The following is a 14,805-nucleotide window of genomic DNA, read 5'->3' as shown; positions in this document are numbered from 1 at the left end:
CATATGGCTAAATGATCCATTACCTACAAAGTTTTTTTTTTTTCACAGATTTTTTTTCACAAACGGACTGGATGTATGCCACAAGTATGACATCACTGAAGAGGCATGAGCAAATTTTTGTCCACAGGTTGCTGTAGTAGTAAAGTGCATTCTCCACCGCTGACATCCCCGCTCGTATTCACGTGAGGATTCCTCCACGGCATACGTTATTTCAGCATTTACTAAATACGCTGTGAACCTTTATAGTATTTACTGAGGCCGTGTAATGCTCACCCCACTGTTACTATAGTGAAATGGCGCATGTTTTAGTTCCTCCCAGACAAACAGACATCACTGTGGTCCATTGTAGAGTTAGCAATAGGCCAAGAGGAAGGGATTTTAAGAGGAAAGTCACTACTGTTGCTGAAGTCATGGGTTTAGGTTTGCTTATTCCTAAGACCTTGCCTCATACAGAAACTCACAGTACTGTTGTGAGGATATAATAATATGTTTATATATTGTTCCATTAAAAATACACTATACAAGTATAAATAATGATACAGTGGGGTCCACTAGTAAAAATGCTTCTATTTTGCATTTTCTATTTTTTTCTTTACAAATTATTTTATGGACAACAACTTGAGTGAAAGATCTTTGAAATCTTTGAAATTTTTGCATGAATTTCAGAGTTTCTTAGTATTAGATTTGTCCCCTTTTTCTTTAATGACAGTGTTGAGCTGGCCTGGACTCCACAAGTTTGTGCAAAACCTTATGATCCATTTTATATCAAATCCACCAGAGTGCTTCAATAGAAGAGATTAGGCATGAGGAAAATCTGACCTTTTGTACAAAATCAATATCACACATTTGCTTACATTTAAATAGGGACCTGAAATAGCGCAGAATCTTGAATATTAAATATTCAAGATATAGAACATTTACTTTCTTTGTTTTAAATATTTCAAAATTATTAAATCTTCTGTTTATTTCCAATTTTAAATGAAAAAAAAAATCCCAGATTTTTGTCACAGACTTTTGGACCGCACTGTATATATAAAAAAAAAACCAAGGATGTGGAGTACCATTTAAATAAAAGACGCAGCAGATGAAAATGGTTTTTCAATCTTTTCATAAGGGCACAAAAGTGTCTTTCTGTGATTTGATTCCACTAGCACACTTAACCTCTGAAGTGCCACTGTCCCAGAATTTAAACACAATTATATTTTCTGTAATATTAAAGAATATAATGAAGAATTCCACTATTTCTTTTCTAAACCTTTGAATAAAAATCATTCAAATGGTTGTGATGGCCATGCACCTGTTATGGGATCTAGGGTTTTGAAGAGTTTAGATCCAACTCATGGAATGTTATTATGGATATGGTTACAGATACACCACCTGATACCTTAAAGACTGCTATACCACTGCACTGTTGAGTTCTCAATTCTGATTGGTCAGAAGACGTTGATTAATTTTCTATAATAGCAGCTCTGACAGTAACGCCGTCTGCAAGACAAATCACATGTTTATACTAATGTGCTTATTCTAATACGTTATTATTTCTACAGTAACAACGTACACTATACGTACGGACTTGTATGGTGGATGCTTCACAATTTTTTTTAAACAATGTGTATTCCTTGATATGATGAAGTTTTTTAGTATTTTTGGAAGGAGTCTCCAGTGTCAGCACTTTGCAACAATCAGTGATAAAGCTGTAACTTTTTCTATTTGTATTTTCTCAGTAATATGACAAGCTGCATTTTTCTATCTGATTAACTTAAAGAAAGAGAAAAAAAGAGGCAAGGTATATAGCTGCTATAATGTAAGTGATAACAGGAACTTGTTTTGCTTTATAATACTGCATAAGACATGATATTAATTATAAGAATGAGTTAACAAGATGATACTAAACTATTATCAATATTAGTGGCTATTCATACTGTATATGAATCAGTTGGCTATTAATTTATATGCTTGATTATTTCCTGATGCACTAGGGATTAATGAAAACGTTAATTCATCATTATGAAAGCATTAGTTAAGCATTAATATATTGCTTATTTGCTGACTTTATAGTAAAGTTACCAAGTATATTCCAGCTTCTCTAATGAACACTAGTAGCTTGACATGATGCAATGACCCTTTCTTTCCTAGTTAGTAGAAATACAAGCTGGATGGAAAGAGGTTTCCAAAGAAAAATAATTTTTAGTGATTTCTCACATTTGTTCGCTTTACTAGCCTTGCATATATACAGAAAATACACAGATACTGTATATATAGCTTCACAAATAGTTTGAATATCAAACAAAATGGCTTCCTAAACATTGGAAAGAAACCTGACTGTTCTAGTACAGACCCTTTTCCTTCAAGACAAAAAAACTGTTTTGGAAAATCTGTGGAACAAAGTTCTTTCAAATATATTACATTTTGCATGAGAAACAAGAGTGTCTGAGCGTGTCCACAATGAACAATACACACATAGGCTGCCAGAACTGGCATGGAGCATTATAGGCATTATTTAACCACAATATAAACTGTTCATAATGAATATGAGGTTACTCTCAACCAGGGATGCAGAGGCTGATGTTCAAGCTGTAGTCTGTTAGTACTCAGTGTTGGATAGAGTGAAATGATGTGAAGAACTGAATACGTTCACTGAACTACATTTTATTTCTATAGAAAGATCTGACCAAAACTTCATAATAAACAGTTATATCAGGATGGAGCCATATACATGGACAGATCTCTTTATGTGAATAGTTTAAACACATGGTACACATGGATAAACAGTACCTATTTGTTATTATATCAGATATTAATGCACTGTTATTCACATGCTCATACTAAACAACCTTTTGACACACTTTATTGTAGTGATTTATAATCAAGGATCTACATTTACATCTGGATTTCCATACAGCAGCTTTGTGACCATATCTATTGTTAAAAGCTCTTACAAATAAATCTGAAATTGAATATTTAGCTTGATAAATTTAGTTAGCTCGTTCTAGTTCAGAAGAAAAATGCCCTAACAAGAAGAACTTTGCAGCTACAAGGACCCTGTCACTTTGTGATTTAAGGTCCACCATTCAAGTTGTTTTCTTAAAGACCCTTCTGAAGTTAGCAGTTCCCAGGGTCAACCTAAAACTCCTGGGTCAAAGCTCACCGCAGCCTGGTCACATCTGTTTATACCACTTTCTTTTTGTGCGGTTACAAAGAAAAATCTGTTCGATTCATTGAACTTCCATTATTTTGGAAGTTAACACAGTCGTAAAATATATTTACAGAAAAGCCAGGTATATCAGGTTTGCTCAAAGATCAAACCTGATCAAACAACAACCTCGTGCACTCCAGACTACAAAGCGCCCTTGTGTAGAGCAGCCTTTATATTTAGCAACAGGCATATCCATGTCAATTCTGCCACATACTTAAGAGTTCTGTCATCACATATGAGCGGTGAGGGAAAAAAAATGTTGAGCGGAAATATTAAACAATCCGTGCGGCCAGAAAAGAGGATGTCTGGAGCACGAGTGGAAACCTCTAACCAAGGTTGAAGACAAGGCCAAGTTCTAGCCTTGAGTTCTAGCCTTGATAACAGATTTGAGGGATGAAAGCTAATATCCATCAATAGCTTAAGCATTATGAAAGCAATAGGGATGAACAAAATAAGAACGATCTGGTGCAAACTATTTTTTTATATTTTAAGTTTGTAATATTCATGCCGTGCTTCCTCTGAATAGCATAAAAATATGGTAAGCAGAAAACCTTGTAACCCTTTCATTTAAAAAAATAATAAAAAATTTACCCTTCTGTCATCTGTTATTTGGTATAATTTGTACTATGATGTGGATAATATGTGGCTTTTCCAAAAGCCATTTTAAGGGGAAAAAGGATGATTCACCTCATTCACCTTTATTACATCAGAGACTGTATTTCACTTTTGCCTTTTTTTGCCTTTTTTTGCCGTTTTTTTTTTTACAGATGTGTCTGAAAAATATCAGCCAAAATGAAAATCAAATCTGTTTCACTCTGTGTAATCTCCTGACACACTGATAATCACTGATAGACTGCATAAATCTACAGTCTGGGCTAGAAAGGAATCAGCCCCAGCCTCACTTCTTGATACCATTCTGTATATTTCTCTTAGGACTGTTGGTTGTTCTGCTACAAAATAATCCGCTTTAAGACATTTTACCTTTTAAAAGGGTTAGCCACCCTACAGTGAGAAACCGAGACCTTGATTACATAGATAGGGATCTCTCACAAAAAGAGAACTGACTGCACAAGGGAGGACAAGACAAAGTAAGAAAGACTGAATGAGCTGAAAAAAGCTGCACAGCTGTGCAATTATCCCCTTGGAAAAAAGAAGAAAGGGGGTTGAGAGGGGGCTACAGTAAACTCAGTGTCTTTACATCTGAACTCCTGTTCTCACTTGAACAGCACAAAGAGAGCTCACACTTCAAGAAAGTATTAGGAAAATCTAGCGAAGGCAGAATGAGTTGCAAAAGGTGCACAGCTGTGCGATTATCCCCTTCATTGCAAAAGAAAAGGAAAAGGTGATGGAGCTACAGTGTGTTTCTTGCTCTCTGTGTGAAGTGTGTCACTAAGCATAGACACACACACACACACACACACACACACACACACACAAGTCTCCAGGTCCTGCCCCTGCTGCTCCCTATGCCTCTGGTGTGCAGTGATCCGTTTCTCATGTCAGCAGTCCAAACTTTGTTTTGGCGGCCCAAAAAACAAATTTACCGAGTAGCGTAGCTGCTCGCTCTGATGGATCGCTTGAGGGGAACGCAGACAATGGGCTCATACTAGCCGACCTTTCCTGGAAGAAAATTGCAGATGAGTCAGTGGAAGATTTGATTGCTTGCTCGCAGGAGAGGCAAGAACACACCGCTTCCAGGTTCAACTGAAGAAAAGTTGGGGCAAATATACATCTCTAAATAGATCCTTACATCCAAGATAGTAGTTCTAGCACAAACTGTACAGTGATTCCTTAAAAGGTTTGGTTAGACTTTCTACAAAGCCCATATTCATAAATCATTATAACATTAAAAGTGCTAGTTTTTTGCAAGTTAATAGTGATTCTTTGTAAGAATTTACCTCTATATAAACTGTAATAAAGCCTCATAAAGCTTTAATAATATGCTATGAATAATTCCTTAATGACTTATAATCATGTTGTGACACGTGTCACTATTCATTATAATATCATGTGCTGTATTAAATATAACAATAACTAACAATGGTCTATGAATAATTGTAAAGCACCTGTAAGATTTCTTAACAATTATAAAAAATTGATAGATGTCTTCACAGTGGGCACAAGCGAAGCAAAACTGGACAGTTGAAAATTGGGAAAAAAAAGACCAGGAGATTTTTTTTCCCAGTTTGCAACTGTCCAGTTATAGTGAACATGTTCCCACTGTACACACAATTTCCTTGTCTTCACTGACAGGAGTGGAACCTGATGTGGTCTTCTGCTGTTGTAGTCTCACCTGCCTCAAGGTTTGAGGCATGTCGTGCATTCTGAGATGCTTTTCTGCTCACCACGGTTGTAAAGAGTGGTTATTTAAGTTACTGTCAGCTCGAACCTGCCTGCTCATTCTCCTCCAACCTCTCTAATCAAGGCATTTCCACTCGCAGAACTGCTGCTCACTGGTGGTTTTTTGTTTTTTTGTAAACTCTAGAGACTGTTGTGAGTGAAAATCCCAGGAGATTAGCAGTTTCTGAAATACTCAAGACATGGTGAGAGTCAAGGAGATCACTTTTTCCCCTATTCTGATGTTTGAGGTGAACATTAACTGAAGCTCTTGACCTGTGTCTGCATGATGTTATGCATTGAGCTGCTGCTACGTACGTGATTGGCTGATCAGATAACTGCGTGAATGAGCAGAGGTACAAGTGGTCATTCTCGTTATCTGAAGCACTCTGTGATTACATTTTAATTATTTATAATCTATTTATATATGTTGCATTATAATTATGCATAGCTCATTATTAGTTATAAAGGTTGTACAGAACATAACATGGTATTATAATGAAGAATGACAAGCATTACAACATGTTTATAAGTTATCAAGGAATTATTTATAGCACTATATTATAGATTTACAAGACATTATTAGAGTTTATACAGAGTTTAATGCTTACAAGGAATCATTACCAACTTGCAAAGAATTATAAGCACATTTATAATGATTTATGAATGTGGGCTTCATTGTAGGTGTTACCAAATATTTTATTTTCCCACTTGCAGTTTATTCTTATGGATATTTGAAAATCTGCTTTGTAAGCAGGGTGGGTTTCCAGTCACAAGAAGTCTCATAAATCTCAGCAGGCTTTAGTGCAGGATGAGCCTGGAGGAACAACCTCACGCCAGAAGCAATCTCACTTCCTCCGCTACATGACATCACTCTGTCTAGACGCTCGAGTACAAAAGCACACTGTAACTCTGTAGTGGTCATGACTTTTCAGCAACTTTAAGACTGATGTTGCCTGTTGAATTTGGGAGGCGTTTAATAAATGTGGAGGGGAAAATTAGCATTCGAAAAACTGTCACAAATTAGAATTCGAAGACCTTTACTGGTAAGAGAATAATTTGGTAAAGGTACAGACTACGAGGAATCTGAGACTTAAAGACTTAAAGACATTCTGAAACATGTAGTAAATATATTTCGAGTATGTTAACTATAAATTCAGCTTAAAAGTCTATTGTTAGAAAATATTTTATTTGATAAATACAGGCTTTGCCAGATTGCCAGAGTGCTAGCACCCCATTGCAAGTTAATGTGCCATATAATTGTATAATTATTGGCACCCCACAATGCATTTTGAAGATATAGATAATGAAGCCTCCTCTATAGAGAGAATGCTCGTGCTGGGAAATGTTTAACTGCGCCAGATGTTTGAAACCATTTTTTTTATTAACACGATTGGTCTTAATAATATTTCAGCTGATTTTTAATGTATTTTTATATCCAATACATACATGATTTAAGGATAACAGTCATCAGTTTCATTTTACAACATACTGTATATGTTTAAATGTTAAATGTTTTGTATCATGTATTATTTGTAGGGCGGAAAGGGGTCGTGGGAAGCTCCGGGGTCCATGTTTCATTCCTAAACTGAGGTTACTGTTTGCTCAGAGTTTCTAATGTTCTCCTCATCTACTGTGACCCTGCCCAGGATAAAGCAGCTCCTAAACATAAATGAATGAAATGATGAATTATTTGTTAAAGGAAGGGTAATGTATGTTGGTAATAGGGGTGTAACGCAATAGCACAATCTATATCTGTATTTGTTTAATGCTCCAAATATTCATATCTGTATTTGTATTCAGATTTACCTTGGAAGTGGGTGTGGTCTATGTCCCGGAAACACTGGAAAACAGTTGGGGGAAAAACAGGGAATCATGTTTCATTGCCAAATTAACAACAAATAGCAATTTGCAGAACGTAAGTTTATTCGACTCCTAAACCAGATGCATTGTGGAACTTTTTGACAAGCTATCTTCTATCTAATGTGACTGAGTAAGCTTGCTAACAACAACGTCTTTCCCAAATCAGGAAGCTGATGTTTATCATATGGCTATCTAATAACAGTATCTAATAATATTTTATCATACTTACTTTAGTTTTTGGGTTTGTTACACAAGTTCACTAGACAAGGGACTCTAGTACAAAACTAGGACACAGTGCTGCTGCGTTCATGTGAATGCGAATGCGAATGTTCATTTAAGAAATGAGAAACATGAAATAAGTGATGAGAAACATGCAGTAAACATAAATATATTGTAATTCATTAAATAATTATTTTTTGGAAGTAAAAAAATATTAAAATGCCATCTTGACAGTGACTGGTCTGAGTGGGCTCTGTAAATGAAGCAGAAATGCGTGCGCACCACTGTTAACTTGTTTTGCACACAAACTCTGTGAATAAGAAGAAAAATGCATCTCCCTTGTCTACTGCCCAAAATTTTTGAGCAAGAGTCAAATCTTTGTAGTTGGGCTGAGAATTTTGCTGAAATCTGGCAACCCTAGCTTCATAATCGTGTTCATTTAGAACAAATTATCAGTTCAACCTGAATAATGTACTCATATTCGTATTCATTGTGTGTAGTGTTTATTTTCCACTATTATTTTTGCCCATTCTCTTAAAGGGTGTCAATAATACTGGAATTCACTATACGCAAATGTGACTTTGGCCTACTTCAGAAATATTCTTTGAAAATCACTAAATGGGGTTACTGAAGTCATAACCACCTTCAGCCATTTACAGAAACAGGGGTACAGAAAGAGTGCTTTCTTATTTTTATTGTCACTCCATCATTACGAATACAGAGCAAGGGAATATTGTGCCTCAGGCACCATGGTACAGCAACCAGGACAAAAACTACACGGTTCCCCCAAGGTCCAAGTAAAAACATATGCAGTGCTTTCTCTCAGAGCCAGAAAGACAGATGTGTTCTTGTTTTTAGACAAAAAAGGCCCATTGCACTACAATAACTGTACAGTCCCAAAATCTTCAAAATCGCAATTCTGTGCATTAAACTCATTTATTAAGAGAGGCAGCTGACGCAGATGTGCACTGCAATATATACAGGAACTTTATACAGGAATTTTATCCATCTAGACAAACCTACACACAATGTTTCAGGTGTAAAAAGCTGCAAATGTAGCAGCAATGCCTTGCAAACAAGCTTTGGATGTCCTCATTTTACTGTACCACCATGTTTAATTCTTTTTCTTTAGACAGACTCAAGTCATTTGGCAACCGTGCATTCCTTGAAGTGTCCAAGCAACACAAAGTTACACTGAAAAAGAAGAGTAAAAAGAAGATCCAAATGCACCCTGTGCACCTACACCACATCCAAAGTATACTCACAGCCAGACATCAGTAAAATTCATGGCCATCTCTTGTTAAAATACCGGTACTTCAGACAGCACCATCTGGCATGACGCTGGAAAGCGGAATGGAGAGACAATGAAGCCAAATGTGAGATGTGTTCAGGGAATCAGACTCCACATTCTCGCCAAGCCAGAGTGCACTGAGGGCGAAGCGTGCTTGCACTTGCAGCAGAGACAGAAATCTGAAAATATCATCGAGCTGGATTTTATACAGGGTTAGTGTGTAAAATTATTTCAGAGGTAGACAAGGTCCAAAAATCTCAGTGCCTAACAGATTTCAACAGTAACAGTAAAAATACAATACTGATATTTCATAGAATCATAGAGAGGCATGCCTTATAACTCTTTTTACTTACAGAGGACCCTTTACTGGACCCTGGACACATTTTTGCTCTTGGGTTGTTGATTATACTGCCCTCTACTGGATATTATGGTCTTGGGGAAGCTATTTTGCAGTTGTAAAGCTATAAGATAGTTATGATTTAAAATAGCTAAGCTGCTCTCAAACTACACTCAAGATACTAAGGAAGTGAGGAAGACATTCTATTTATTTATTTATATTTTGCTGAATTTTTTTCACAAAACAATAAATAAAATAATAAATACATATTAAAAAATTGCTTTGTAAAGGGAATGCCATAACACAGATTTTGCTTTTCTGTTTATAAACCACTCATTGCAAGAAGTGGTTAACATTATGTAACTTTATACCACAGAGCTGTTGAATATTCGAATCTGATTGATCCGAAAATGTTTACAGGTTTATTCTGCATAAATGCGCTTATTCTAATATGTCATCGTTTCTATAGTAACAGCTAATTCACAGTGACATGCATGGTGGACATTTCACAAAATCTAAGGCTAATAATAAGTGTATGAAAAATGTGGTTTTGTTTAATAACACAACAAAAATAATAAAATACAATCACTGATATGATGAACAGAAGTTTATTTGACATTTATGGAAGGAGTCTCCAGTGTCGGTGCTTTGTAACAGTCAGTAAGTTTTCCGCCATGGGAAAGTCTTCAATGACAATGACAATCCTTTTTTTTTTTTTTTTAAGACAGAGAAAATAATAGAGGTTGGTGAGAAAATTACTGTTTATAGTTGTTATAGTATAAGTGACAACAGGAACTAACATGTCTCACAGAAGTTATACAACCCTTAATATAACTCTAAACATGTAAAAGGCATGTAAAAATTGCTGTGGGGTAAGATAAGATTTAAAAAAAAACACTTCGGGATGTGCTGTTATAGGAAAAAGGCTCCATTTCTGAGAAGTAACAGTGAGATAAACTCATATTGCACTATAACCATTTTACTTACATGTATGTAATTGCTGTTGCTTTCTTTACTGCAGGTTTTCATCTTTTTAATGAAAAAAAAAATGCTGTATTATGGGATGCACTATAGTTCTCAGTGAGCAGATGAGTTGTAAGATCTGTATTATTCCAATAAACCTGCTTTCACTAAATGTTTATCTGCCCGCAAGGTCTGAAACATTTGTTACAAATAACTTGCATTAAAAGATATAAATAGTTGTCTTCTTATTCTTGCTATTCTTTTGCTTTTTTTGAATGCTTTACATCCAGTCCTTTGTGTGCCATATTCTTGGCAGTTTAAATATAATGTTTGAGTAGTTATGCATCTTTTATGGCAATGGTTCTCATAGTGAGTTCCAGGAGGCATAGTCGAGGGTCCATGATTTATTTATTTATTTATTTTTAACATTTCCAAAGTTCTTATATTTAGGGGTCAATGCACTAAAGTCACCTCAGACCTAATATGTCCTATCATTGGAAAGTTCAGGAATAGAAAGCAAAAAATTTTGATTATGTTCATGAAATAAATCCATACTGAATGGATCCATGGGATTTATTTTACAGTTTAAGGCATCCCTGGATACAAGATGTTTAAGAACCACTGCTCTGTGGTGAAGTAATGAGCTGATTTCCTCATTCTCAAATTACATACACTTGTTTTCTTTAAAAAAAACATTCCTAATATCCGTAATATTTCTTCCTTCTGCTGATGATAACTGTACTTTCAAATTTATTCTCTTTTCTCTACACTGTTGTATTACTTTTTGTATGACTGTGTTAAATACTTGTCCAACTCCAAATTTTTGTGTCGGTCACTTTAAAAAGGGGCGTTACTGTGTGGTCGCTCCGCCCCTCGCGGTGAACCCGGAAGTGACTCATTCATGATCTTTCTTGTCATTGATCTTGAAGCTGGTGTTAATTCTGTTTAGTTGTGTTGGGACACAATGTCTGCGTTAAGCGGCGTCGTGAATAAATCGCTTCCTTTTCTGGTATTTAATGTTACAGTTGCGCGCAAATATTTGCCGTTGTTTTTCTTTGCTGTTTCACTTGGAGGATCATTATTAAAAGAACTGGAGTTTGTGCCGAACTCTTACTTCAGCCACAGTAGAAACCTTCTGAACGTGTAAGTACGATCATCTAACTTAGTTCACATAAACCGTCACCTGGTTGATTCGATTGTTAGCTAGTGATGCTAGTTCAGTCACTGACTACACCTAGCTAGCTCTTAAAATGTTATCCTAGCCTTATTTACCCAAATCTCATGTCTAATGCTAATTGGCTAGCTAACGTCATCTAGCCCAGTGCTGCCAGATGACGCAATAGGTCAATTTGCATATTCATCAAATCATCGGGATCATTTGCATATCAGAACATTTTACATGAAGATTTTCTGAAAACACTTCAGAAGAAACTGCAACAGAATAAAATTTTATTAGAATAGAAAATAATAGATTATATCTTAAAAAGAAATCGATGAATGAATTTCTATCTGTCTGTATAGCAGACACTAAAAAGCAGACAAAATGACAGTGGAAGTGAGTATTAGGGAAACATACATGAAGGAAACAGTTTTGGATGGAATAACTTTCTTTTAGTACTTACAAATATATCCAAGAAGATGAAGAACAAAGAAGTGTGTGGACGGGACAATCAATCAATGGCGATCAGTGATTGGACATTGGGCGCAATGGTGATTAGTGATTGGTCATTGGGAAAAATAGCGACCAGTGATTGGTTGTTGGGAACAGTGGTGATCAGTGATTGGTCGTCGGGAACAATGGCGACCAGCGATTGGTCATTGGGAACAATAGCGATTAGTGGCGATCAGTGATTGGTCATTGGGAACAATGGTGATCAGTGATTGGTTGTTGGAAACAATGGCTCGCACAAGCGCCACCTGCTCTCTCGACTCGTATAACCAGCAGCTGTGAGCTGAACAGCCATATCGAGTGCAGGACAGTCATTAAAGTCTGCTCAACATGCTGCTAGATTAGTTGCTGGGCTCATTTTTTAAAATAATGTTGCTAAAGTGGTCTAAAAATTCACCAAATCTATTGACCCGCTGCTCCCTCTCTGCCACTTGGACACTTTACACATCGTTAGTGCAGTAATACGTGCTGTATTTTTATTTCTGATTATGTTGTAGCATATATTGTACTGTTGTTGTATTTACTTGTCTATTCTTTTCCCTGTGTATGTGTGTGTATCATGTTCTGTTATGTGAGCAGCTTACTCTACCCTCAACACAAGCATTTCAATGTACATATGCCCTGGCATACTGCGCAAATGATAAATAAATATGACTTGACAAAGTTGTCAAGTTGGCATCACTGACTGAAAAAAGTCAGTCAGTCAAAAACTTGTATTGTTACATTAAAGCCAATGACACAGAAAATAACCAACCAAATACAGTGTAGCTATACAGGTACTTGGTTAATTATAGTACCTATCTAGCCAATCCTAGGTCATTTTCAGCTTATTAGTATTGAAGAAGTGCTGTATCGGTGATTCATTTGTTTTATTCTTGTTTTTTCCTTGCAGATATTTTGTGAAATTCTCCTGGGGATGGAACCTGGTCCTGTTGCTACCGTTTATATTACTGTCCAACTCCTACAACAGAAACCTCATCTTCGTGTCCAAACGCCTCACATCTCTTGTGGTAGCCACAGCCATTTGGTACTCCTGCACTGAGACTTTCTTCTATATTGAAAATATCACAGGAGCATGCTACGAGTCAGACACCTTGCAAATGGTCCAGGAGGATTTCAGCATAAAGGCAGAGTGCAAAAATGCCGGCCACTTTTGGGATGGTTTCGACATATCCGGCCACTCCTTCATATTATCTTATTCAACACTCATAATTGTGGAAGAAATGGTTCCCATGCTAAACCTTGTGCAACACTACCAAAACAGATCCATCATCCTTGATGCCCTGTACCTCGCACTCAATGCTATCGCGATCATCTGGGTGTGGATGTTTGCTTGCACCTCGGTGTACTTCCACAACACGATCCAGAAGTTTCTGGGCACTTTGTTTGGCGTGTTGGGCTGGTGTGTGACCTATAAGGTTTGGTACTTGAACCCATTTTCACCAGGACTCCCTCCTCGCCCGAGTGACCATAAACAACGACTAGACTGAAGAGTTTACAACGACTTGAAATATTGCAGTGGAACAAACTGACCTGCAAAGCTATGACTCCAACCTTTTGACCAGGGTTATTTGTAGGTTCACTACATGTGTTGTTTGTCCTTTTTTAAAGGTCGTTTGTGACCAAAGGATTTGTGTGATTGTCTCATGGAGGTGGTTGGCAGCTGGTGTTCCAAAACAGACTCTGTAATCGGAAAGCGTCGGCATTATCTAAAGATTATTGTTGCCTTTTAAAATAAGTGGCCTCAGATGTGGGATTCATGAAATCTCCTCAGTGTGCAACTTTATATATGTTTGCATACAATCAGTGCTTTAAGCATGTGTCCCAAATGCTATAATGTCAAGTTTTCTTATTGGTGCATCAGCCATTTAAAAAAAAAAAATAAAAAAATAAAAAAATAAATCCATAACACTAGAATGCACAGTAACAGTTCAAGTAAAACTTGTTGATAATTATTATGTTCATGTTGTGCAGCCTGTAGCTGAGATACTGTGTGTGTTACCCATAATGCACTGGAAGGAAAGAGATTTAAAGTGTAGAAGACTGAATAAAGTTGGCTAGGTTATATTTGTTTATACCACAGCAATGTCGAATTCTTGATTCTGATTGGTCAGAAGGTGTTGATGGATGTTCATTTTCAGGCTGCAAGGCAAATTACAGGTTTAATTACAGGTTTAATGTGCTCTTTCTAATACATTATCGTTTCTATAGCAACAGCTAATTCATAGAGACTTGTACGACGGACACTTCACATAAACGGATTGAAAAACATGAGCAATCGCTGATATGGTGAAGTTTTGTGTAAGGAGTCTCCAGTGTCAGTGTTTTCTGTAACAGTCTGAGGTAAAGTTGTAATTTTATGTTTTCCAAAACAAAAGAGGACAAGTTGTGTTTTTTCATCTTATTAATTTTAAGTAAGAGAAACATTAAATGGAACTATAAAATAATAAAAAATATCGCATGTTCTTTAATCAATGAACAATTGTTAGCATTGGCAAATTGCTGATATAAGATGAATAAAACACTTCAGGAATTGTTATTGTTATTGGGAAATAATCAACTTCAAGCTTGTATAATCAACTACATCATTGATTATTTTCCCATAACAGCGTGCTCTGTTGTGTTTTATTCCATTCTTAGTGTCCTTTAGTGGCTTGCAGTCAGGTTTAGCTGAGTGCATTGACTTATGTAGAGCACTGTCCTATATTATTTGTTAATTATCCTAATATCTATCTACAAAATAGGTAGCTACAATAGTTATTTTTGCTTTTCTCGCTACTCTCACTTTTTGATTGTGTCTATACTTATATAATTATCTACGACGTGTTATGTTTTGTCGATGATTGTTCATTGTTAGTAGATTCCTATCAAACAGTAGAGTTTGGGTTGTCGCCTGATTGTCATTTTGTTGTAACGTAATATGTGTTTTG

General features: G+C 36.3%; 1 protein-coding gene and 1 long non-coding RNA gene across 5 annotated transcripts in view; both read left to right on the top strand.

Annotated features, from left to right (window-relative positions):
• Positions 1-10,434, top strand: part of LOC113530339 (uncharacterized) — a 29,887-nt gene extending 19,453 nt beyond the window's left edge. Inside the window, exons 5-6 of one of the 4 annotated variants that reach the window (XR_008304301.1) lie at positions 49-7,451; positions 8,748-10,434. This is a non-coding gene — a long non-coding RNA (uncharacterized LOC113530339). The remainder of the gene's footprint in view (positions 1-48; positions 7,452-8,747) is intronic. The other 3 variants (XR_008304300.1, XR_008304299.1, XR_004579693.2) reach the window with 3 other exon arrangements.
• A 660-nt stretch (positions 10,435-11,094) lies between these two features.
• fitm2 (fat storage inducing transmembrane protein 2) lies at positions 11,095-13,777 on the top strand. The gene is made up of 2 exons (XM_026920221.3): positions 11,095-11,349; positions 12,768-13,777. The coding sequence occupies exons 1-2, from the start codon at positions 11,171-11,173 to the stop codon at positions 13,363-13,365; spliced, it is 777 nt and encodes a 258-aa protein (XP_026776022.3). The 5' UTR covers positions 11,095-11,170; the 3' UTR covers positions 13,366-13,777.
• The last annotated feature ends 1,028 nt before the right edge of the window (positions 13,778-14,805 follow it).

Source organism: Pangasianodon hypophthalmus, chromosome 16 (genome assembly GCF_027358585.1).
Source record: "Pangasianodon hypophthalmus isolate fPanHyp1 chromosome 16, fPanHyp1.pri, whole genome shotgun sequence".
NCBI lineage: Eukaryota > Metazoa > Chordata > Actinopteri > Siluriformes > Pangasiidae > Pangasianodon > Pangasianodon hypophthalmus.
The sequence above is the reverse complement of the archived record's forward strand: the minus strand, read 5'-3'. Positions and strand labels throughout refer to the sequence as shown.